Below are 23,016 nucleotides of genomic sequence, written 5' to 3'. Positions count from 1 at the left end.
CAGGGATGAGGGAAACGGCTGCGGCCTCGACGGCCACTGCTGGGGATTGAGAGAGCAGCGGTGAGCGGCGGCCCCGCGGCCCCCGACCTGCCCAGCCCCGCACGGCCTCCTGCCTGCGACGGGGTCCCTGCTGCCTTCATCTTCATCCTCCTCCTCCGGCTCCAGCTCCGGACCCAGCGTCTCCACGGGCAGCCCCTGCGAGAAATGGGGTGGCGGCACCTTCGGTCCCGGCCCCTCGCCCCCCGTGCCCTCGGCCCGTGCCCACAGCCCGGCCCTCACCTCGCTGCCCGCCGGCTCCCGGCTGCTGCTCTCCGAGTCCCGGGGCTCCAGTTTCTCCGCCATGGGCACGGCCCGGAGCCACCTGCACAAAAGACAGGCGGAGGGACGCGACCCGGACCGGACCGGACCGGACAGCGCCGGTGCTCGCAGGCAGCAGCACCCGCTCCTCCCCCCCCGGGCCCCCTCCACCGGCAGCAGCTGCTCCGTTTATACCCGGGGGTTCTATCACACGGGTATTTATAGCCTCGTGATGCCGCCGGGCAGGTGGACGGGGGACACCGGACCCAGCCTGGGGGGCACACAGCGCTCGGCCAGGGGGCACCTTGCCCCGCGGGGAGGCGGCGGTACCGGGTGGGAAGGGGGGTACCGGGCACACGGGCAGCCCCCGCCGCCACTCAGGGACCCGGAACCGGCCCGTGGGGCTCCGACCACCCCCCCGCTCCCGGCTCCGTGCCCGGGGTGATGCTGATGGAGGGGGGGGGGGGGGGCGGTACCTGGTGCCGCGGTCCCGCCGGTAACTTTCTCCGGTGCCGGTCACCGCCCTCGGGAAGGGGCTTGCACGTGACGCCAGCGGCCAATGGGATGGCGGCGGGGCGGGGCGCGTGCGGCCACCCCGCCGGTACCGGACACCGCCCCCATTTCCCGCCCCCCCCCGCGGCGGGCACGAAGCGAGACACAGACACGCGCGATTGAGAGGTTTATGGCGACGGTACAAAAGTTTCAATTAAACGGAATAACCGGGGAGGGGGGGCACCGGGGCCATCCCAAGCACCGGGGAGAGGAAGAGAGCGCTGGGACTGCCCCGAGTACATCATGGGGCCACCGCAGGCACCCCCCCTTCCCCAGTAAAGGGCTGGTGATGGCACAGCTGGATGATGGTGCCAGAACCGGGGGTCAGTCCGTGGCCGGTGGCAGGGAGGGTCGGGGGGGGGCGGGCGGCTCAGCCGTCGTTGGCAGCCACCAGCTGTCCCAGGCCCTCCCGCACATACACGGACTGGATCTCCTTGGTCTTGAGGCAGAAGTCACAGGCCCAGACGGCCGAGGCCTCGGTGGTGAGCAGCCCGTAGGCGTTCTCCGTCATTCCGGTGCACTCCCGGTGGAACCACTTCTGGCACGAGGCCTCGCACAGGATGGCATCTTGGTCGTCGTTCACCTCGTTGCGGCAGGCCCCGCACGGGTACACCAGCCCCGGCGGCGGCTGATGGCCCGAGCCCCCCACTGCCTTCCCCGGGGCGGGCGGAGGGAGGCTGTTGGTCTCGGGGGTGCCGGCACCGCGCCCAGCGCTGCCAGGGGTGAAGCCGGGCTGGGCTCCGTTGACGGCGGCGGGAGAGCCCGAGTGCTGCTCCGGGGCGAAGGCACCGGGCGGGGGGTTCAGGCTCTTGCCCCCCTCCTCGCCGCTGGGCGGGAAGCCGGGGTCAGCCCCGGGGAAGGGGCTGGCGGTGGGGGGCAGCGGGGGCCCGCCCTGCCCAGGCCGCTGCAGGGGCGATTGTCCGAAGAGGCCGCCGGGCTGCCCGAAGCGCTGCCCCACGGCCGGGCCCCCGGGGGGCGGGTTCAGCGCCGGGCCGGGGCCCACGTCCCCCCGCGGGGGCTGCCCTAGGGTCGGGGAGATCATGGGCCCGAAGCTGCCGACCGGCCCCTGCAGCAGTGGCGCCCCGGGCGGGCTGAAGCTCGGCCCCAGCGGCTGCCCGAAGGGCTGCCCCGGGAAGCCCACGCCGCCCGGCTGCCCGTAGCCGGGGCCCTGCGGGGCCATGCTGAAGGCCGGGCCCATCTGCCCGGGGGCGAAGGGCGGGGGCTGGCGCCGCAGGGGCTGGGGGCCGCCGCCGTAGCCGGGGGGCACCTGCGGGGACATGCCGCCCTGGACGCGGAAGCCCCCGAAGGGGACGGGGCTGCCAAGGAAGGAGGCGGCGGCGGCGGCGGCTGCACCCGCTTTGGGCGCCGCGAAGTCGTCCTCGAAGGGGTTGGAGGCCACCAGGTGGTCAACCATGGGGGTGGGCGGCGGCGCGAACTCCGAGAGGTGCGAATAGGCGGGGCCCTGCAGCGGGAGGCGGCGGCGCTAAGAGCAAGCCCGCTCCCGGCCGCGGCCCCGCTGCCGGGCCGTGCCCTACCTGCGTGTTGGACTTGCGCCGCTTCTTCTCGGGGCTCTTCATCTGCAGCCCTGCAGGGACAAGCGGGGCCGCGTCAGCCGGTGCCGGCCCCCCCCCCTCACGCCCGGTCCCGGTCCGCCCGCGCTCACCTGCCTTCCCCTGCTTGCGGCCGGGCCCGCCGGCGGCGGCGCTGCCCGCGGGGTGCGGGGGCCCCGGGGGGGGCGGCGGGGCCGGGACGCCTCCCTCCAGCTTCTCCGCGTGCGGGGCCGCCATGGCCCTCACCGCCGCCACCGCGCCATGGCCCCGCCGCCGCCGCCACCCGCAACCGGGACCCGCGCGGAGCCAACCACAGCGCGAGGGGCGGGGCGGAGCGGCCCGACGGAACCAATCACCGCGCAAGAGGGCGCTGCGCAGCCAATCACAAGGCGGCCCAAGCGCAGCGCGACGCTGAGAAGGGGCCCGCAATGGGATGAACCATGTACATAGTCCCGCGGGGGGGGGGGGGGGGAATGCGCCAACTCCAGCGCGCTGGGCGGGGTGGAGCTGAGCCAGACGGATCATGCCAGCGGCCGTGGGGGGGAGCGGAGCGGACCACGGGGAGGGCGCGGGGGGGAGCGGGCGGAGGGAGCCACGTGCCGGTGGATGCGCGACACCAGGCACGGCCTAGAGAAATACCAACTTTAATACCGAGCGCCGGTTCCTTTGGTAGAGCAGGGCCCGGGGCAGGGCTGCGCTTTGGCTTGGGGAGGAACACCATGCATGGGGGGGGGGGGGGCCTCCCACCACCCCCTGGCTGCTGGGGCACATCCCGGGAAGGAGCACGGTGGGGTTGGGAGCACAGAGGGGGGGGCTCCATCCCCAGCCCCCCACACATTGCATAAGAGTGTGGGACCTGCGGGTCAAGGCACAGAGTTAACACGTAAAGTGACCGGGTACAGTCAGAATGGGGCTGGGAGGGGGGGGGGGCTGTGCCCCCCTCTGCACCCCAGGGGCTCATCTCCACCATTCCCATGCCCACGCCATTGGTTGTGAGCGGCCGTGGCCAGCAGCTGGGCCAGGCTGTGGCAGGAACTGAGCTGCTGTGTGAAGGCTGGAGCTGGGGGGCACAGCAGGGGCTTTGGCAAGAAGAGACCTCCCCTCGGCCACACTGGCAGCTTACACCACACCAGCAGGGACAGGCGCCGGCCGTGTCCATGCTCAGTCCCGGCAGAGCACCCAGCTCAGAGTCCAAGGGTGCCCTGGGCAGGGCATGGAGCCTGGGGGGGATGCACCCCGGGGCACTCAGAGTCTCCTCTCCACGGGCTGCTGCAGGCACATCTCGCTGCCGGCAGAGATGATGGGCAGGTGATTGTCCATGTGGTAGCTGATGAGGTGGCTGACGCTCTCAAAGCGATGGTCTTTTGTCCGCACCTTGGGGGCCAGGGGAGGGACACTCAGGAGGCTGCTGATGCCAAAAGGAGGCCCAAGGGGTCCCCATGCAGCCCAGGGCCCCCTCCAGCCCCCAAACCAACCCAGAGGCATTTCCCAGGAGCCCTCGAGGCTCTTGAAGGCCCCCAAACTGTGCCAAGCTCCATCCCTGGGGTGTTGTGTGGACTCACCACTCCCTCAGGATCGACAAGCAGCAGATGCTTGGGCTGCCCACCCTGCAGGCCGGTCAGCACGTACTGCCCCGGGGTGGTGGTGCTCTCCCGCACCAGGAAGTCTCCGTTCACTATCAGCAGCTTCTCAGCCTCCTTGCGATTCATCTTCCCATGGTACCAGGGCTCTCGTCTCAGCTGCTCCTCCATGGAGGCCACCACTTGGGCAGGGGGCAGCCCCACGGGCACGGACGGGGGCACACGCAGAGCATCTTCAAAAGGCTCTGCAGGGAGAGAGGAACGGGGGTGGGACCGCGGCCAAGCCCACTGCCCCCCCCACCCCCCCCACCACTCACTCATGTCAAAGAGGTCTCTCTGGGTGCTACCATTGGCTGTCGTGGGGGTGCTGGCAGCTGATGCTTGCCGGGTCTTGTCCATGTTCTGCACGTTGACATAAGATGGGTCATCAAACAGATCCGTGCGGCCGGATGCACCCACCGGAGCCAGGTATTTCTCTCTCCCTCCTGCCAAGAGCACTGGGTGAGCAGGGCTCCAGCCCCAAACCCAGCACCCACTGTGTCCAGGAAGAAAGATGGGGACCAGCCACGGCCATCCCGTTACCTTGGGCAGGAGCATGCTGCTTCTGGGGGTCGTACTCCCCGCTGGACTGACCGACAGGCTGCAGTGAAAGGTGGAAGTGAGTCCCCCTGCACTGCCCATCCCTTCCAGGCACACCCAGGGATAGAGGTGCTGGGGAGACACACACCACGGGGTCCCTGCATCACCCTTGGACCATGGAACTCCCCACAGGGCTGTGTCCGGAGCCTTACCAGTGTGGCCCCCAAGTGATTGGGGGTCTGAGCAGCCCCGTCTCGCAGCCGCATGTCCACAACCCCCCCAATGGGAGGCTCCTTGCCAGGGAAGTCGTTGTAGTACTGGTGATCGGGAGCTGGTTCCTCCTCTTCCTCATCCCAGGCAGATCCATCAAACCCAGCCATCCTGGGGGGGGAAATATGGCCCAGGTGAGCAGCTGACACCCCCTCCAAACCCAGGCACCTTCCTGCCTCCTCCTCCACTGCCCTTACCTGTCGTGGGGTGTCACCAGCTTCGGGGGATTCTTCAGGTACTGCTTGAAGCGCAGCTCAAAGGCCTGCCCAATGGTGCTGATCACGTCCTGCGCCAAGCCCTCGGGGCACTCCAGGATATGGCAGGCTGCAAGAGACATGACAAATGAGATCTGACTCCCCAGGCTTGCTTCTTAGAGCAGCTCCAGTGCCTGAAGGGGCTATAGGAAACCTGGAGAGGAGCTTTGGACAAAGGATGCAGGGACAGGACAAGGGGAATGGCTTTAACCTGCCAGAGAGGAGACTGAGATGAGCTCTTAGGCAGAAGCTCTTCCCTGTGAGGGTGGTGGGGAACTGGAGTGGGTTGAATGGAGAAGCTGTGGCTGCCCCATCCCTGGCCGTGTTCAAGGCCAGGCTGGAGCACCCTGCTCTAGTGGAAGGTGTCCCTGCCCATGGCAGGGGATGGAGCTGGTTCAGCTTTAAGGTCCTTCCAACCCAACCTATTCCATGATTCCAAGTCCTCTGTCCCTTGAGCCTTCCCTATGCACCCCAGAGCTTCCTCACAGGGGCCCGGTGCCTCACTGAGCTGAGCCTCAACACCCCCAGAGCAGCCTCACCTCGCTGATTGACGGGGTCTTTGGCAACGTAGGCGACGTACTCGGCTGTGTCCTGTGGGCGAGACACCAGCGGTAAGATGGGTGCAGGGAGGCACTGAGCACCAGCCCAGGGCAGGGCACACGCGATGGGGACCCCCTGTACTCACCGGGTCTCCCCCAGAAGCAAAGGAGATGGACTGCATGTGGTGGTTGGCAATGATCTGCAAGGCAAAGAGTTTGTTGGACACAGCCAGGAGCTCCTCTGTGGCACCTCCTGCTCCTCCCAATACACACTCCTCCACGCTGTGGTGTTATGAGCCACAGGCCACCAGGAGAAGGTCAGGGGCACCTGCATCCCATAGGGAGTGGGATCAAAACCCACTGGCCCCAGGCCAGGGGACTTGGGTCTCTCAGTCTCTGGGGCATTGCCCCAAAATCTTTGCCCCCAGGGACTGGGGGGAGATGGGCACCCAGCAGGTGACAGCCCACTGAGACATCTCCTAAGAGGCTGGGGACATCCCCTGTCCCTGAGCAGGATTCTGGCTCACCTGAAGACCCTGGCACGGTTCCCCCCTGCTCTCACCTGCTTGCAGTCAGATGCCATGAGGTTGAGGCTGCTGGTGGAAATGGTCAGGGTGATGGGCATGCCAGCAAACTTCAGGTTGCTCTTGCCCAGGATGGAGTTGAGGGAGCGGCCGCAGGGCTGGGGACAAAGAGCAGTGTGAGGAGGGGGTACCCAGGCCACATCCTGCAGCCCCCCCCCCCCCCCACGGGAGAGATGGGCACCTTGTCCTCAGCACTGATGCTGCCAGGGCCCCCCAGCCCGGCCTCACCTTCCTTCTCCTCACAGCTCCCTTGGCACCGGGCACAGCCTCACACACCAGCCCAATGGCCTCCCTGCAGGGAGCAAGCAGGATGTCAGCACCACCCCAGCAGTGACCCCCCCCAACCACGGGACCAGCACACAAGGGGCAGGGTGACAAATAGGGCTCTCTGAGCCGGGGAAGCACATTGGTGTGAATCTGATGTGGCTGTTGCAGGCAGCCCAGCCCCCCAAAAAAGCCCCACACATCCCAAGAGGTTTGTGTGGGGCTCAGACTCCCCTCAAAGAGGCAGAGCTCACCTGGTGACCTGTGTCCTGGTGTTGAAATCCAAAGCCCTCATGGACTGCAGGACTTCCACGCAGCCCATATACTGTGGGAGAGAGCAGGGTCAGCCTGACCACCCCAGGAACCCCACTGCCCACCTACCACCCCCCAAGGAACATGCCAGGAGGTCCCCAAATCCCCCCCATCACCCTTCCCACACCACCCCCCCGAGTCCCCAGCACTCACACGGACGTGGTAGGAGACCCCGGGGCCCATGACTTTGTCATCGGGGTGCAGCCAGCCACGGGTGGGCTTATTGACGAAGCTTCCGTGCCGGGTCCATTCGTCCCCCCCGAGCTGGCCGCCTTCCACCCGCGTCTTCTTCCCGCAGCTCAACTTGTTCATATCCTGGGAACAGACAGCAACAGGTCCCGCTGAGCCGGGGCTGGCGTTTCCCCCCGGTGCCGGGGGCTCCCCGGGGCTGCCGCTGCCAGAGGAGCCGCGCAGGCTGAGCAGGTTGGCGGGGTTAGAGAGCTTCAGGTTGGCCATTTTGGGGAAGAAGGAGCAGAGCGTGGTGGGACTGTCCTCAGACTCGGGCGAGAGCTCCCCGAGAGGCGCCACGGGGCCGAGGGAGGATGAGGACAAGGAGCCAGACAGCGATCGTGTGCCCGGGAAGGGCTCCACCGGGGAGCCCGGGACCCCCACGGCCTCCTCCAGGGAGGAGATGGACTCGTTCCGCAGGTGGCTGTATTTGCTCTTCTGCAGGAGATCCATGCCGAGAGCGGGGCGCCAGCCCGGCCCGCCTGGAGCAGCCGCCCAAGGCTCACGGGGGCCCCATGGAGGGTCCCAACGCGGAAGCTGCCCCCAGGCACAAGCCTCGGCCAAGCTCCGTGCCGGGGCTGCGCCAGCCCTGCATGGCCGGCAGCGAGAGCAGGCCCCGGGGCGCCAGGCAGCGGGACCGGGGGCTGCTCGGCTCCGTGCCGGCGCAGCCGATCAATCCCGAGCGGCGTCAGCAAAGGATGTGCGGATCCGGATGGACGGAGAGCAACCCCGCTGCGGCGCGGAGGAAACGGGGCTGTGGCGACGCCCGGGGGGAGCTCAGCACGCTCGGCCCCCAGCCCGGAGCTCCTCAAGCCCCACGGCCCCGCGTTTCTCCGCCGCAAATCCCATTGTCTTGAGGCGGGGCTGGCTGCAGCCCCTCGGCCCGGTCCGGCGCTGCTGCCCCGCAGCTGGCTCCAGCCCCGCTAAGAGGAAATCAAGCATGAATATTTAACGCCCTGAGACAAGGCAGCCTCAGAGCGCATCCAAGGCCCGGCCCAGCCCCGCTGCGAGCACCGGCCAGGAGCGAACAAGGTCCTTCTCTGGTGGCCAAAGCCACGCAACCCACGTGCCGGCAGCGGGCGGCCGCCGTTGGCTCGCCGTGCGCTGCCGGGGGCCGCGATGCTGAGGTGCCAGCGGCGCTCGCAGCCGGCGGGTATGCAGGGACAGCGATCCTTCGGGAGCAGGAGGATGCGCAAGGAGCAGGATACAGGTGGGCTTAGCGCGGGCGGGAGACGCGGCTGCTGCTCGCGGCTGCTGCTTCCCGCAGCCCGGCGGGCGCGGGGCTGAGCGGCCGCCGCTGCTCGGAAGGGCCGTGCTGACTCACGGGCAGGGGCTGCAGCGCAGGAGGGGCTGGCGGCGAGGGGAGGGGACCCTGCGCCTATCTGGAGCGGAAAAATCAAGGTCACAGGCGGAGCCAGCGGGAGGGAGCGAGCGGGGAGCAAACTGCGGCCCCTTGCAGCGGGGGGAGCCCCCAGCAGCGGGTGCGGAGATCGGGGGCACCCGCTCCCCCCTTCCCAGCGCACCGGCGGCACCATCAATCCGTATGAGCCTCCCCCAGGGTGCAAAAGCTCTCCCCTTCCTTCTCTGTCTCCCTGCTTCCACCTCACATGGCTGAAGCAGGGATTTCAACCCCTCTAACCCACCACAGACAGGGGCCTTGCTGAGCACCAGCCACAGCGCCAACCCCGGGTCAATCCAGCCCAAGGGAAGGGCTCTCCCTGCTTGGACCCGGCTGCCGACCGTACTTCTCGAGCTCTGGCACCGCGCCACGGGGACAGGGAAACGAAGCCAGGACCGAGCTGGAAATAGGCTCCAGCCCGGTGCGAGGGGCCACGGCTCACGCCGGTGGGTTCATCACCCTCCCGGTGCTGGAGCGCCGCGACGCCAGCCCCACCTCAGCCGCCACTGGCGCCGGCAGCCCGCGGTACTGTCCTCCAACGAGCTCGTCCCCGCCGGGGGCCCCTGTGCTGTGACCTTCCCGTGGCCACGGCACTAAAGAAAAGCAGGAAGCCGGGGCCAGGGAGCCAGGAAGCCGCCAGCCCCGCGAGGGGCAGCCGCAGCCCCCTGCTGCCGGGGGGGAGCCACCGAGGGCCCGGCCACCGGCGGATGTGGGGCCAGGATCCCTTGGCACGGCAGCAGCAGCTCCGTGAGCACAAGCGCTTCCCCAGGGAAGAGCAGAAGGGAACTGCAAAGGGGATGGGGGGGTTCCTTTGCCCCTTCCCACCAGCTCAGGGCCCGGCCAGACAATGGGGCTCGGAGCAGCCATCCCTGATACCCCCGGAGCCGCACACAGGCCTCTACTTTTCCAAGATGGAATCATTTCTGATTGTATCAGAACCTCCTGAGGCCACTCAGTCCATGTCACCCCACCAGCCTGCACTGGGCAGTCACAAGATGTATTGCTGCTCTCAGCCCTTGGAAAGACAAGGAATAGTCACCACAGCCCATTCCTGGGCATCCAAGAGCCCTTTCTAGCAGGCTCAGAGCACATAAAGCAGAGGCCACAGAACAAGGGCCCTGCCTGAAGATGCAGCAATGAGCCCCATCCAGCAGGCAGCTGCCCTTCCCCTTGCCACACACAGGACAGGCAGAGGGACAAGGGCTACTTTTGGGTGCCTGGGGCTGAGACTTCACACACAGCCTGAGGCAAGGAGCAGAGAGGGGACGCTCGAGGCTGTGCTCCGGGGCGCTGGCCCTACATCCTCCCAGGAAACACAAAGTGGGAGCTGAGTCACAGACCTGGAACACACCAGTGGTTTGGCAAGAAGCTGCAGCGAGGAGCAGGCAGTCGTGCACCAGCTGCTGCCGCACGTAAGCACCTTGCCGGGGGCAAGAGACCCTCTCGGTCCAACAACAGAGCCATCCCCAAGCCTCCAGGGTATGGAGGAAGCAAAAAAAACACAACTCTAATCACAAGAGCATCATATGGCACCTACGTGTTCCTTGCCAGCACCTCTGCTGCTGAGAAGAGGAGCCAGGACATGCCAGATGAGATGTGAGGAGGAGGCTGAAGCCCTGCCAGCAAGGAGAGGGGGGAGGCAGGATCCACCACCGAAGCCACCTCGCCCTCCACCGCGGTCCTTACCACGTACTCCATCGCCGCGGAGGGCAGGGCAGGCCCCAGGCAGGGAACAGAAGCGCACAGCCCCTCTCGTGTGGCATCCGACCTGCGGTTCGGGGACAAACAGGGAGTTAGCCAGCCCTGCCCTGCTGGCCCTCGCACCGAGGCAAACCCTGCTCCTCCTCCTCCTCACTGACCACAGGGCTGCAGCACTGCCACCACGGGGCAAGAGATCCAGAGAAGCCTCCTGCTTCCCCTCCAAGCAGGGATGGAGATGGGATGTGCTGGGAAGGAGCATGAGGCCTGACTCTGCTCAGACCTTGCCCACAGCAGCAAATGGAAATGGGGGTTGGAGCCAACCCCCAAAACCAGCACAGAGCGGCCACACGCACACAGGGAGAGCAAAGGCAGCCCGGGATGGGGGGGGGGGGGGGCAGAGCTGCCCCTTCCTGCCACCCCCTTGGCTGGCACCACAAGGACGTACAAAGCCCCCAGCAATGCAGACCCCTCGTCTCAGGGGAGCGGTGGAGAAGAAAGCCATGGGAAGAAGCTCCGAGGGGGGACCCAGGAAGGGCAGGAAACCCAGGAAGGGCAAGGGAAAAACAAGGCAAGCAAAGCAGGAGCAGCTCCAGAGCCCCTGCTCTTCCCACCCCCAGTGCCCGGCCAAGGCCGAGCAGCGCAGGGCAGCAACGTGATTTACTTCCTTGCAGCAATCATGCCCTTATCTGGGGCCTGCGCCGGAGCCCGGGCGGGCACTAACACGATTACTGCGATAAGGAGGGCCCTGCTTGGCAAGTGCTACAGCGCAGGTTGGCAGCACCGCGCCAGACCCCTCTGGTGGTGACGAGGCCGTTCGGACACCGGGGGCCAAGGCTGGCAGGGCCCAGGACACGCGTCCGCACAACCCACAGCCAGGGAGCTCCGCAGCTCAACCGGAGCAGCAGGAACAGCCTGTAACGGACACGACACGCTGCGGAGGCGGCAAAGACCCGCAACGGGGAACGTCCACCGCGGTCGGCATCACCCGGGGCTGCCCCGCGGCTTGTCCTTGCGGAGCACAGACAGAGCTTGAGGGCACGGCTCCCTTGGAAACGGACCGGCGCCCTGTCCCCGCTGAGGCCGTGCTCTGGGGTCCCCCAAGCTGCCCCGGCACACCCCACACAGGGCGATCCGAGCCGGAGCGCAGCGACAGGCCCCGGGCACGCAGCGCAACCGCCGCACCGGGAGCGGGCACCGGAGCGAACCGAGACCTGGACACAACGGAACGGTCAGCACGGGGGAGGCCCCGCGCGGCAGCGAGCGGCGAGGACCCGGCCCCACTGCCCTGCCGCTCCCACGGGTGCTGCGCAGGCCGCGCCAACCCCGCCGCGGTGCCTGGCGGCGGCTCCCCCCGCCCGGGCCGGCCCTCAGCGCTCACCGGGGCACCATGGGTCTCCCGCCGGCCTCCTCCGGTCCCGGCGGCGCCCGCACCGCTGCCCCCCGACCCCGCGCCGCACCAGCGACTCACTTCCGGCCCGCACCCTCCAGCACGGCCTCACCGCGCCCCCGCCACGTGATCCGGCTCCCCCAATAGCGCGCCCGCTTGTTCCCCGCGGGCCAGCGGCGCCCTGCGAGCGGCAGCCAATGGGAGCCGGCTCCGCCCCGCCCGCTGCGCGGAGCCGGCCACTGAGCGCGCGGGGCGGCGGCGTTTGAAAGCGCCGCGAGGGGGGGCGGCGCCAACGGCCGCTGAGGTGAGGGCGCGGGGGGGCGGCGGGGAGGGGCGGCCGCAGGAGCGGGCCATGGCGCACAAACAGATCTACTACTCCGACAAGTACGACGATGAGGAGTTCGAGTACCGGTGAGGCGGGGCCGTGGGGGGCTCGGAGGGGGGGGGCAGGCGGGTGTCCAGGTAACGGCTCTGCTGGGGGGCGGATTTCCCGGTAGCGGCTCCCTCGGGGGGTAAACGCCCCGATAACGGCTCCGTTGGGAGTGGGAAATGTCCCGGTAAAGGCGCACCTCGGGGGGGGGGGGGATGTCCGGTACCGGTTCCCCTGGGGTTGTGGCCCCGGTGTCCCCGGTCCCGGCTGAGGCCGCGGCGTTGCAGGCACGTGATGCTGCCCAAGGACATCGCGAAGCTGGTGCCCAAGACCCACCTGCTCTCGGAGTCGGAGTGGCGGAACCTGGGCGTGCAGCAGAGCCAGGGCTGGGTGCACTACATGATCCACGAGCCAGGTGAGCCTCGGAGGGGGGGGCTGCGGCCGCGGGGCCTGGCCTGACACCGCCGTCCCCCTCTCCCCGTTATCCCGCAGAGCCGCACATCCTGCTCTTCCGCCGGCCGCTGCCCAAGAAGCCGGAGAAGTGAGAGGCCCCCGGCCCGAGCAGAGCCAGCACCTTCCTCCTCAGCATCACCCTCGGGGAGTTTTGCCCCACGCCTCCCGGCGCTACCCGGGCGCTTCAGCACTGGCTGCTCAGCCCCGGCTTGCTGTCTGTTTCTATGGTCAATAAAGAGATGTTTGTTTGTGACCTCCTGCGTGCTGCGCTGGGAACGGGGGCGGCGGGGGGCGCCCGGTACGGGGGGGGGGGGATCCTCCCGGTGGTTGGGGAGGGGGGTGATGATGGAGGGCGGTGTTGGGGGGTGCTGGAGCGCTCCGGTGCGGATGGGAAGGGACGGGGGGAAGGAGCTCCCGGTGCCCCGCGGCGCCGCACGTGCCTTCTCCCGACGGGCGGGCCCGCGGCCGCAGCTCCCCCACCCAACCGCGATGGTTCTGTCCCCGCCGGGTCCCGCCTCCTGACCAATCCGCGCCCGCAGCGCCTTGTGACGGACGCGCCGCCTGGCCAATGGGAGCGTGAGGCGGTACCGCGGCCTGAGAGCGGCGGAGCGGCGCGCCGGGCCCATGTGGGGAGCGCTGCGGGGGGCGCTGCGGGCGGGCGGGGCCTTGCGCGCCGCCTCCTCCAGCCCCATGGCCGCCCCCGGCCCCGCCGCGGCGCGGGGCAGCACCGCCGGCATCATCGTCATCGGCGACGAGATCCTCAAGGTGCGGCCGGGGCTGCGGGGGGGCTGCCCCGGTACCCCCCCCCCCGTCACCCGTGTCTCCGTTCCCCCTCAGGGCCACACGCAGGACACGAACTCGTTCTTCATGTGCCGGCGGCTGCGCGCCCTGGGCGTGCGGGTGGCGCGGATCTCGGTGGTGCCCGACGACGTGGAGGCCATCGCGGGCGAGGTGGCCGCCTTCGCCGCCCGCTTCACCTTCGTGCTCACCTCGGGGGGAATCGGCCCCACGCACGACGATGTGACCTTCGAGGCCGTGGCCAGGGCCTTTGGCGAGCAGGTCGCTCCCCACCCCGAGCTGGTGGCGCTGGTGCACCGGCTCTTCGGTGCCACGGACGCGCAGTGCCCCGAGATGAAGCTGGCGCTCGTCCCCGCGTCCTCCCGCCTCAACTACGGCGCGGGCAGCGCCTTCAAGTACCCGCTGGTCAGCGTGCGCAACGTCTACATCTTCCCTGGCATCCCGGCGCTGATGGAGCGCGCCCTGGACGGCTTCGCCCACCTCTTCCGCAGCGAGCAGACCCGGTTCCACTCCCGCGCCGTCTACGTGGCGGCCGACGAGGTGCTCATCGCGCCCGCCTTGGACCAGGTCAATGCCGCCTTCCAGGGCCGTGTCAGTCTGGGCTCCTACCCGGACTGGGCCAGTAACTACTACCGGGTGAAGCTGATGCTGGACTCGGAGTCGGAGCAGGACCTGGAGGAAGCACATCACTTCTTGATGGAGAAGCTGCCGCCGGGCGTTGTTGTGCCGTTGGTGACGGACTGCATCGCGCCAGCGGCCATGGAGGTTTACGGCCTGGCTGAGTCAGGTACAGGGAATCATAGAGTCGCAGAGCAGTTGGGGTTGAAGGGACCTCCAAAGCTCATCCAGTCCAACCCCTGCAGTGGGCAGGGACACCTCCAGCTAGAGCAGGTTGCTCAGAACCGCATCCAGCCTGGACTGGGCTGTCTCCAGTGATGGGGCATCCACTGCCTCTCTGGGCAGCCTGTGCCAGGGCTTTACCACCCTCACTGTAAAGCAGTGCCCAGCCTCACAGGACCAGTGCAGTGGGAAGACCAGCCTGGGAGCAGAGTTTGCCTGTTCTGGGGGGCTTGAGGGTTGCTGCGGCCCTGCTACTGCCACAGCCACAGGTGGGAGTGGGACCCAGAACCCCAATTCAGGCCATCGGGTCCCGCTCCCTGAGAGCACAACCTGTGCTGGAGGGAGCTGAGCCACGGTGCTGGCAGGATCCCTGTCCCATCCGTGGCACAGACCTCCGGGTTATGCAAGCTCTTGGCTCCATGGTGTGTCTGGAGACAAGATGTGCCTGAAGGCCAAGGTACCACGGGCCCTGGGGCATTGCTTAGGCAGCATAACCCCGGGCAGGCACCAACTGCCCTGTCCCAGCAGGCTCAGCCCTGGGGCAGAAGGTGGCAGCAGCTCTGCGGACCATCGAGGAGGCTTTGGAGCGGTACAGCCTGGCCCAGCTCTGCGTGGGCTTCAACGGGGGCAAGGACTGCACAGCCCTGCTGCACCTCGTCCATGCTGCTGTGGAGAGGTACCCGGCCTGGGGCAGGCTGAGGGGGTCCCATGGGCTCCAACCGGGGCTCTCCCCTGGCCTGCTCTGGGGGAACACGTGGATTCCAGGGGTACAGAGCCCCTGGGTGATGGGTCTCTCCACAGGCGGTACCCGGTGAGGCAAGAGAAGCTGCAGGTACTCTACATCCGCATCGTGTCCCCCTTCCCTGAGATGGAGCAGTTCATCCAGGCCACTGTGCAGAGGTGCAGGGGGTGAGGGGCAGGCTGTGGGGTGAGCAGGGAGCCCTGCAGCCCCACAGCAGCTCCCGCCCTGCCTGCACAGGTACAAGGTGCAGCTCTGCACCGTGGAGGGCTCCATCCAGGAGGCTCTGGTGCACCTGAAGGAGCAGCAGCCGCAGCTCGAGGCTGTGCTGATGGGGACACGGCGCACGGACCCCTACTCACGCACCTTGACCCCTATGTGCCTGACGGACCCCAGCTGGCCCCCATACATGCGGGTGAACCCCCTGCTGGTACGTAGCCTCCTCTTGCTCTGGAGCAGGCTCAAGTGATGGAGCTGGAAGCTGGCACTAACCCACGCCCATCCTGGAGGGCTTCTCCCCAGAGCATTTCCCACACTGTTGCACAGATGGGTGCCCCTCACTGCAGCCAAGCTGCCTGGTGCTGTCAGACCAGGCTCCTTCCTGCCTGAAGAGGGGCTTTTCCTGCATTTGCGGGTGCCCCAGGAGGGACAGGAGCGCTCTGGGGCTCCCCTGTGTGCTCTTGTGGGGGGCACTTGTCTCCTCTGGGATCTCTGTGTCAACCCCTGCCCAATTCTACCTGCAGGACTGGACCTACCGGGACATCTGGGAGTTCCTGCGCCAGCTCTTTATCCCCTACTGCGTCCTGTATGACAAGGGGTTGGTGTCCAGTGCTGCATGCCCCGCTTGGCAGAGCCAGTGCCCCGGGGTGCAGCCTGGCAGCTGCCTTCTCCCTCTGCAGCTACACGTCCCTGGGGAGCATGGCCAACACGCTCAAGAACCCAGCACTGCGCTACACTGACAGCCAGGGCCGGGACCGGTACCGGCCTGCCTATGAGCTGGAAAACGAGGAGGAGGAGCGCACGTCCCGCCGGTGAAGGCCCCACGGGCACCCCTGGGTATGACACTGAATAAACCTGTTGCCTGCCAGCACTGAATAAACCTGCTGCGCTCAGCCTGCGTCTGCATCGTGCTCGTGCTTGGCTCTGCCCATCCCTTCGGGGCTTGGGGGGGTAAGGCCAGCTCAGAACTAAAGGGTTCCCCCTGCTGCACCCCCTCTATTGTGGAGGCTTTTAAAGCACAGAGAATGGAGTAGTTTCCAGCGCTCGCCACGCACCCGCACGGCCGCGTCCCCGCATCAGACCCCGCTGAGCCCTCGGCCATGCGCCTGCTCCGAGCCCAGCCGCTGGGCACCGTGAGGCAATCGGTGCGGGCCGTGGCACTGCCGGTACCTGTCAGCACCTCGCTGGGGCTGCGCCTGGCCTCCTGGCTGCTGCGGCTGCTGCGGGAGTGCGTGTACCTCCTGCTCTGCAGCTGGTGCATCCATGAGCTGCTGGACTAGGAATGGACCCCCCCCGGCACCTCCTGTCTGCCCTGCGCAGTGACGGGTGAGTGCCCTGCCCTCGGCCACCTGCTCGGTGTGGGGCTGGGGGGGGACGGGGACCCAGCTGTGGTGGTTGGGGTGGGACAAGGGCCTGGCCATGGTGCTTGGGGAGATGCTGGGGTCCCAGCCATGGGGACTTTGGGGGACAATGGCCCAGCCATGGTGCTTGAGGGGTGATGAGAGCTCAACAGTGGTGCTTGAGGGGTGACAGGAGCCTGGCCATGCTGCTCCTGGGGGCTGAGGGGTGCAGCCATGGTGCTGTAAGGGGGTCCTCACCTCTCTCCTCTCCCCAGGCCTGCCTGCTTTTTGCCCCATGCTGATGGAGCCAATGGACACCCAGTGCTGGGACCCCACTCTGCCATCACAGAGACCCCAATAAACCTGAGTAGCACCTGAGCAGCTGCGTGTGCTTGGGGAGGACTCGGGGCAGGGGGGCATGTCCTGTCCCAGCCCTCACCCTGGGTAGGTCCCAGGCACCCCCCAACGTCACCTCTGCCTGGGGCCCCTTGGGGCAGGAGCCGTGTCCTGCCTGTCCCTCAGCCACCTCTATCCCCATCCATGACTCAGCCCCTTGTCTGAAGAGCATCTCCCCTTGTCCCTGCTCCAGGCCCTTTCCTGCCCCGGCCCTGGCGCTGCCAAGAGCCAGCGGGAAGCAGACAGAGCAGAACGTCCCCGACAGGCCCAGCGTGGCCGGACCTGCAGGGAGGTCACGGCCGGTGGGGCTGTGCTGTGGGTCACAGGGGGTCCCCGTGCCCCCTGTGCCCCTTGGTGCCGGAGCCAGGCCCCAGCCCCGGCGGCAGTGCCTGGCGCCAGCGCGGCCTCCCTTATCTCGGCGGGAAGTTGGGAGCAGGAAGCCCAGCCCGGCGCGGGATAAGGGTCCCGTTTACATTAACGGCTTTGTTGTAGAGCAGGCTCCCATCCTCGCCCAGCGCCCCTGGGGGGGGCCTGGCCAGGGGGAGGGCTGGGGGGCAGCGGGGACCCCGCTTTGGGTGTCAGTGGGGCTCAGGTTGTGCCCATATGGGCTGGGGGCTGCCGGGCCCGTGCCCTCCATGGCTCCCCCCTGCCCGGGTCGCTGTGGCCAAGCACCGGTGTCGGCTGCCCCCGGGAGCCAGGTTGGCTCCAGCAGCCCCCACAGCGCGGCCCTGAGCCGGAGCCCACGCGCCTGGCGCCTGCCCCAGCCCCGCGGTGGCTCAGCCCCGGGGCCGGCCGGGACGGGGCGAATCAATGAGTTCCCCGACGGGGAGGTCCGGGGGAGGGGAGAACGTCCCCGCACAGGAAAAAGCCGGGGTAGCGGCGGGGCACGGGCAGAGCGGAGCCGGAGAGCGCGGCCCCGTGCGCAGCCCCATCCCCGCGCACCCAGATCTGCTGTGCCGTGAGTGAGACCCTTCCCCAGCGACCTTATCTCCAGAGACCCTGTTCCCAAGGCCCCCATCTCAGGGACCCCATCCCCACGGACCCTTTCCTAGAGACCCTATCCCAGGGACCTCTTCCCTAGGGACCCTGTCCCAGTCCGGTGGGGGGGGGGGACACACACAGACCCCTGCCCTCGCCACGGGTGGGCTCCCCTGCCCCGGGGATCGGTTTTGGGGTCACATCCCCACAGGGCCTTTGGGGACACCGTCCCCCAGGGCCAGCGCTGTGTCCTCGGGGTCTGTGGGGACGGGGCAGGGCGGTCACTGCGGGGAACCGACTCCAGGTGACGCTTGTCCCCGTCCCGCAGCGGCCCCCATGTTCCGCTCACGCCGCGCCGCGCTGGTGAGGCGGCTGTGGCGGCAGCGCTGCGCGGCCGCCGGCCCCGAGGACGGCCCCGGTGCGCTCAAACCGGCGGCTCATGCCCTGTTCAAGAAGCTGAAGGATGAGGAGCTGGAGCTGCTGGTGCAGGCGGTGGAGAGCCGGGGGGCCTGCGAGTCCGGCTGCGTGTGGGCGCCGCGGGGGGAGTCTCGGGGGGGGGTGAAGCAGGCACTGCCCCCCCAGGTCCTGCTCTGCCGCCTCTACCGCTGGCCCGACCTGCGGCAGCCCCATGAGCTCAAGCACCTCTGCTACTGCGCCGGGGGCCGGGGGGGCTGCGGGGACGCGGCCGCGCTCTGCTGCAACCCGCATCACTTCAGCCGCTTGGCTGTGCCCGGTGAGTGCTGCCCGCGGCCGGGTGCTGCCGGTGGGGGGGGCTCCGGGCTCTGGCGGGGTGCAGGATGCACGTCCCAGCCCCTCGTCCCCTTCTCTCCCCCAGAGACCCCGCCGCCCCCCTACTCGAAGGTGTCCTGTTGTCCCTCCTGGCCGGATGAGACGCCGTTCCCCGGCACCCAGCTCCTGGAGTTCAGCTACGATGGTGGCCACTGGCGTGGTAAGAGGGTCCCGGCACGGGCTGCTTGATTCCCCCCCCCCCCCCCCGCTTTGCCCCACGGACACGGGGCAGTATCCCCCCCTCCGGCTCCGGTGGGGCACACGGAGCCTGGGACCTGGGGAGCGGGGCCGGCAGCCGCTCCCGCTGGGAGGAAAAGGCTCTGGCGCAGGACGAGGGGTTCCTGCCGGGGCCCCCCCCACCGCGGCTCCTGTTATTTCTGGCGCCGGCGGGCTCGGTGCCGGAGGAAGCGCTGCCCGCGGGGACGCACACAATGCGCCTTGACGCACACGGCCGCAGCTCCAGCCTGGCCGCCGGCCACCGGCACCGGGAGCCGGGGCCGCGCCTTCCTCACGCACGGGGATCCCCCTCACCGTGCTCCCGGGGGACTGCGGCCAGGGACAGGCTGGCCCCGTGCGCTGGCATCAGCGGTGCCCCCCGCCCCGGTGGCAGAGCCTGCCCTGGAGCATCCCTGCGAGGCCGTGTCCATCCATCCACCCACTGCCACAGCTCCGGTGGGGACCATGGGAGCATGGACCCCCCGGACCCTCTCCCTTCGGTTCCTCCAGCCGCACGGCTCGCCCATGGGTGTCTCTGCCCGATGGTGATGGTGATGCTCTCCTTCCCACCAGACACCAGCCTCTCACGGAGCACTATTAAGGACGGCTGCTGGTGCAAGCTGGCTTACTGGGAGCACCGTACGCGCGTGGGGCGCCTCTACGCCGTGCACGAGGCTTCGGTGAACGTGTTCTGCGAGCTGCCGCGGGGCAGCGGCTTCTGCCTGGGGCAGTTACCGGCCGCTCACCGCAGCCGGGCCGTGCGGCGGGCGCGGGGCAAGATCGGCCGGGGGCTGCTGCTGAGCCGGGAGCCAGGGGGCGTGTGGGCCTACAACCGCAGCGAGCACCCCATCTTCGTCAGCTCGCCTACCCTGGGTCCCCCTGGCGCCCGCGGGCTCCCCGTCCTCAAGGTGCTGCCCGGTTACTCGGCCAAGGTGTTCGACTACGAGCGCGTGGGGGGGGGCGGGGGCCGGCGGGTCCCTGGGGAGGGCCCCTGTGACCCCCACAGCGTCCGCATCAGCTTTGCCAAGGGCTGGGGGCCCTGCTACTCCCGGCAGTTCATCACCTCCTGCCCCTGCTGGCTCGAGGTCCTGCTGAACCGGCCACGCTGAGGGGCTGCAGTGGGCGGTGGGCTGCCAGGGAGACCCCCCGAAAGCGGTTTGCAAAGGGGGACATGAGCTGGGGCCCCCCCACTGCCCCCCAGCCTCTCCCTGCAGTGAGGCTGTCCTGGCCCAGGGCACCCTCTGCTCCAGCCTCGGGGTGGGGGGAGCCAGTGCCTGGAGTGCCTGGCCCCCGCTGCCCAGCCACAGAGCTCTCATTGGCACAGGGCACTATTTAATCTCTTTCTCCCTTTTTTATTTTATTTTAATGGTTAAATTTATTTTAATTTATATTAATTTTGTAAAAAAAATAGCAAAGCTCGAGGCAGGAGCCCCCCCCTCCGTGCCCCCCCCGGGGGGTGGGAGTGGCAACACAGAATGGCAGGAACCGGGGGCTGCAGGAGGAGAGGGAAATAGGACAGAGGCAAGAGCAGTGGAAGGGAGGGCCAGGGCCGAGGCAGGCAACAGGGGCACAGCTGGGTGGTGTGAGGCAGGTTGTGGGGCAAGTGAGCAGAGCTGGATGGGTGTGGGGCAGGCTGTGGGGCAGGTGAGCACAGCTGGATGGTGTGTGGTAGGTTGTGGGGCAGGTGAGCACAGCTGGATGGGTGTGCATTAGGTTGTGGGGCAGGTGAGCACAGCTGGATGGGTGAGTGGTAGGTTGTGGGGCAGGTGAGCACAGCTGGATGGTGTGTGGTAGGCTGTGGGGCAGGTGAGCACAGCTGGATGGGTGTGCATTAGGCAGGCAAGCACAGCTGGATGGGTGTGCATTAGGTTGTGGGGCAGGTGAGCACAGCTGGATGGTGTGTGGTAGGCTGTGGGGCAGGTGAGCACAGCTGGATGGGTGTGCATTAGGTTGTGGGGCAGGTGAGCACAGCTGGATGGGTGAGTGGTAGGTTGTGGGGCAGGTGAGCACAGCTGGATGGGTGTGCATTAGGCAGGTGATCACAGCTGGATGGGTGTGTGGTAGGCTGTGGGGCAGGTGAGCACAGCTGGATGGGTGTGCATTAGGCAGGTGATCACAGCTGGATGGGTGTGTAGTAGGTTGTGGGGCAGGTGAGCACAGCTGGATGGTGTGTGGTAGGTTGTGGGGCAGGTGAGCACAGCTGGATGGGTGTGCATTAGGCAGGTGATCACAGCTGGATGGGTGTGTAGTAGGTTGTGGGGCAGGTGAGCACAGCTGGATGGTGTGTGGTAGGCTGTGGAGCAGGTGAGCACAGCTGGATGGTGTGTGGTAGGTTGTGGGGCAGGTGAGCACAGCTGGATGGGTGTGCATTAGGCAGGTGATCACAGCTGGATGGGTGTGTGGTAGGTTGTGGGGCAGGTGAGCACAGCTGGATGGTGTGTGGTAGGTTGTGGGGCAGGTGAGCACAGCTGGATGGTGTGTGGTAGGTTGTGGGGCAGGTGAGCACAGCTGGATGGGTGTGCATTAGGCAGGTGATCACAGCTGGATGGGTGTGTAGTAGGTTGTGGGGCAGGTGAGCACAGCTGGATGGTGTGTGGTAGGTTGTGGGGCAGGTGAGCACAGCTGGATGGGTGTGCATTAGGCAGGTGATCACAGCTGGATGGGTGTGTGGTAGGCTGTGGGGCAGGTGAGCACAGCTGGATGGGTGTGCATTAGGCAGGTGATCACAGCTGGATGGGTGTGTAGTAGGTTGTGGGGCAGGTGAGCACAGCTGGATGGTGTGTGGTAGGTTGTGGGGCAGGTGAGCACAGCTGGATGGGTGTGCATTAGGCAGGTGATCACAGCTGGATGGGTGTGTAGTAGGTTGTGGGGCAGGTGAGCACAGCTGGATGGTGTGTGGTAGGTTGTGGGGCAGGTGAGCACAGCTGGATGGGTGTGCATTAGGCAGGTGATCACAGCTGGATGGGTGTGTGGTAGGTTGTGGGGCAGGTGAGCACAGCTGGATGGTGTGTGGTAGGTTGTGGGGCAGGTGAGCACAGCTGGATGGTGTGTGGTAGGTTGTGGGGCAGGTGAGCACAGCTGGATGGGTGTGTAGTAGGTTGTGGGGCAGGTGAGCACAGCTGACGGGTGCGGGGCGGGTGCTGTGGCCGGTCCGGGACATTCCGGTATTTATAGCCCAAATAAACGGTGCCACCGGCACCAAAGACCCCTTTGGTGTCGCCGGGCGCGTCCGTGCCGCGCGGGGCCGCGCTCGCCGCCTGCGGGGCCCGGCTCCGGGACCGGCAGTGCCCTCTGCAGGCGGCCGCGCCCGGGCCGCGATGACCGCCCGGTCCTTCCTGCCACGCCGCCGGCCCGGCTGACACGGGCCCGCGGCCCCCGTCCGGCACCGGCCCCTCCGCGACCCGCGGGCAGGAGGTGAGTTCGGGAGCCCTGCGGGGCAGCGGGCGGCGGCCCCCGGGAGAGCACCGACAGCTCCGGCAGCGGCTGCGGGGAGCGGCGGGGGCACCGGGTCCGGGCCGGGGGGCGGTGGGGCCGGGAGGGTGGAGCGGGTTTTCCGCGGGTTTCTCCACTCTTCCCTGTTTCCCGCTGCGGGAGCCCCGGGCAGGGCGGGTGGGTACGGGTCCGGGCAGGGTATGCGGGCGGGCGGATGGGGATGCAGGTGGGGGGGTGCGGTGAGGCAGGTGGACCGAGGCACGGCGGCAGGTACCCGGTACCGGGCCCCGGCGGGCGGAGAGCTGGGCGGGGAGACCGGTGGCGTATCGGTGCCCCCGGCGCGGCCCGGCTGACATAACGTCTGCGCGGGGCGGTGTTTGCCTTGGCAGCCCGCGGCGGCGGCTCCGGCTCCTCACACTTTCCGCCAGCGCCGGGCAGCGGCCGGGCTCTGAGTCAGAAGGAGCCGGGGGGAGGGGGGCCGGGGTGAGCCGAGGTGAGCGCCGGGCCGGGCCGGGCCCCGCCGCCTCCCGGGGGCCGGCGGCGGCCAAACAGGTTACACGGGGTCCCCGCCCCGGCACCTGCGGAGGGGCCGCTCGGGGGGGGGGGGGCCGCTGCCGCCGCGCCCTGCCCAGCGCCGCCGGGAGCGGGGGAGGCCCCGCCGCGCCCCTCGCACCCCGCTGCCTGCGCTCCGTGCCCGGCTCTCCCCGCACGGTGCCCGGCTCTCCCGGGCCCGGTTCCCGCCCCCCGTGCCCACGGGGCGGAGCGGAGCGGGGCGGGCCGGCAGCGGGGCTCGGCGCCTGGCACCGGGCGAGGCGGCGGGGGTCCGGTGCTGCCCTCCCACCCCCACCCCCCCAGTCCCGGCGCCGGGCCCGGCGATCGCCGCCGTCCCCCGGCTCTGACTCAGCTCTTCCCATGCCCCCCCCCCCCCCCCAAGCGCTCCCCGTTCCCCG

General features: G+C 68.4%; 7 protein-coding genes and 1 long non-coding RNA gene across 16 annotated transcripts in view; 4 read left to right on the top strand and 4 right to left on the bottom strand.

The window, feature by feature from the left end:
• Window positions 1-136: 136 nt before the first annotated feature.
• LOC133281936 (uncharacterized) lies at window positions 137-905 on the bottom strand. The gene is made up of 3 exons (XR_009747601.1): window positions 774-905; window positions 280-361; window positions 137-195 (listed from the first exon to the last, which is right to left on the bottom strand). It is a non-coding gene; the product is annotated as an uncharacterized LOC133281936 (long non-coding RNA).
• A 253-nt stretch (window positions 906-1,158) lies between these two features.
• Window positions 1,159-2,693, bottom strand: PYGO2 (pygopus family PHD finger 2). Of its 2 annotated transcripts, XM_061477973.1 has the most exons (3): window positions 2,513-2,691; window positions 2,385-2,434; window positions 1,159-2,311 (listed from the first exon to the last, which is right to left on the bottom strand). In XM_061477973.1, the coding sequence occupies exons 1-3, from the start codon at window positions 2,634-2,636 to the stop codon at window positions 1,220-1,222; spliced, it is 1,266 nt and encodes a 421-aa protein (XP_061333957.1). In that variant the 5' UTR covers window positions 2,637-2,691; the 3' UTR covers window positions 1,159-1,219. The 2 variants fall into 2 exon arrangements, with proteins under 2 accessions (XP_061333957.1, XP_061333956.1); XM_061477972.1 differs by having other exon boundaries at window positions 2,385-2,693.
• Window positions 2,694-3,027: 334 nt separating this feature from the next.
• Window positions 3,028-11,671, bottom strand: SHC1 (SHC adaptor protein 1). Of its 4 annotated transcripts, XM_061477942.1 has the most exons (14): window positions 11,488-11,531; window positions 10,095-10,176; window positions 6,935-7,096; window positions 6,724-6,794; window positions 6,434-6,497; window positions 6,184-6,303; window positions 5,768-5,821; window positions 5,622-5,673; window positions 5,026-5,152; window positions 4,771-4,939; window positions 4,562-4,619; window positions 4,297-4,464; window positions 3,962-4,224; window positions 3,028-3,773 (listed from the first exon to the last, which is right to left on the bottom strand). In XM_061477942.1, exons 1-14 carry the CDS (start codon window positions 11,496-11,498, stop codon window positions 3,645-3,647), a joined length of 1,530 nt encoding a protein of 509 aa, XP_061333926.1. In that variant the 5' UTR covers window positions 11,499-11,531; the 3' UTR covers window positions 3,028-3,644. The 4 variants fall into 4 exon arrangements, with proteins under 4 accessions (XP_061333926.1, XP_061333928.1, XP_061333927.1 ...); XM_061477944.1 differs by lacking the exons at window positions 10,095-10,176; window positions 11,488-11,531 and adding an exon at window positions 11,578-11,671; XM_061477943.1 differs by lacking the exon at window positions 10,095-10,176 and having other exon boundaries at window positions 11,488-11,601.
• A 73-nt stretch (window positions 11,672-11,744) lies between these two features.
• The window catches only part of CKS1B (CDC28 protein kinase regulatory subunit 1B), a 25,447-nt gene continuing 14,175 nt past the window's right edge, over window positions 11,745-23,016 (top strand). For 2 of the 3 annotated variants that reach the window (XM_061477951.1, XM_061477952.1), the window contains exons 1-3: window positions 11,745-11,907; window positions 12,154-12,281; window positions 12,359-12,421. In XM_061477951.1, the coding sequence (XP_061333935.1) occupies window positions 11,849-11,907; window positions 12,154-12,281; window positions 12,359-12,411 (240 nt within the window). In that variant the 5' untranslated portion in view covers window positions 11,745-11,848 and the 3' untranslated portion in view covers window positions 12,412-12,421. Of the gene's footprint in view, window positions 11,908-12,153; window positions 12,282-12,358; window positions 12,506-23,016 lie in introns of those variants that run through there. The other variant, XM_061477950.1, reaches the window with a different exon arrangement.
• On the top strand, window positions 12,930-16,633 carry FLAD1 (flavin adenine dinucleotide synthetase 1). Of its 3 annotated transcripts, XR_009747603.1 has the most exons (9): window positions 12,930-13,084; window positions 13,157-13,904; window positions 14,486-14,633; window positions 14,759-14,857; window positions 14,937-15,126; window positions 15,440-15,513; window positions 15,596-15,752; window positions 16,168-16,241; window positions 16,531-16,633. XR_009747603.1 is itself a non-coding variant. In XM_061477897.1 (7 exons), exons 1-7 carry the CDS (start codon window positions 12,944-12,946, stop codon window positions 15,729-15,731), a joined length of 1,536 nt encoding a protein of 511 aa, XP_061333881.1. In that variant the 5' UTR covers window positions 12,930-12,943; the 3' UTR covers window positions 15,732-15,795. The 3 variants fall into 3 exon arrangements, 2 of the variants coding, with proteins under 2 accessions (XP_061333881.1, XP_061333882.1); XM_061477897.1 differs by lacking the exons at window positions 16,168-16,241; window positions 16,531-16,633 and having other exon boundaries at window positions 15,596-15,795; XM_061477898.1 differs by lacking the exons at window positions 14,486-14,633; window positions 14,759-14,857; window positions 14,937-15,126; window positions 16,168-16,241; window positions 16,531-16,633 and having other exon boundaries at window positions 15,596-15,795.
• On the top strand, window positions 17,885-19,827 carry LOC133282004 (mothers against decapentaplegic homolog 6-like). Its single transcript, XM_061477974.1, has 3 exons — window positions 17,885-18,362; window positions 18,465-18,563; window positions 19,208-19,827. The coding sequence occupies exons 1-3, from the start codon at window positions 17,966-17,968 to the stop codon at window positions 19,741-19,743; spliced, it is 1,032 nt and encodes a 343-aa protein (XP_061333958.1). The 5' UTR covers window positions 17,885-17,965; the 3' UTR covers window positions 19,744-19,827.
• Window positions 21,586-22,980, bottom strand: LOC133281970 (basic proline-rich protein-like). The gene has a single exon (XM_061477918.1). It carries the CDS (start codon window positions 22,978-22,980, stop codon window positions 21,586-21,588), a length of 1,395 nt encoding a protein of 464 aa, XP_061333902.1.
• Window positions 21,934-23,016, top strand: part of ZBTB7B (zinc finger and BTB domain containing 7B) — a 13,109-nt gene continuing 12,026 nt past the window's right edge. Inside the window, exon 1 of the mRNA XM_061477947.1 lies at window positions 21,934-22,048. The gene's annotated coding sequence lies outside the window, so the exon portion shown is untranslated. The remainder of the gene's footprint in view (window positions 22,049-23,016) is intronic.

The sequence above is a fragment of the Pezoporus flaviventris genome, unplaced genomic scaffold (assembly GCF_033815535.1).
Source record: "Pezoporus flaviventris isolate CSIRO_AGI_PZ_B2104156 unplaced genomic scaffold, CSIRO_AGI_Pfla_v1 ptg000112l, whole genome shotgun sequence".
NCBI classification, from domain to species: domain Eukaryota; kingdom Metazoa; phylum Chordata; class Aves; order Psittaciformes; family Psittacidae; genus Pezoporus; species Pezoporus flaviventris.
The sequence above is the reverse complement of the archived record's forward strand: the minus strand, read 5'-3'. Positions and strand labels throughout refer to the sequence as shown.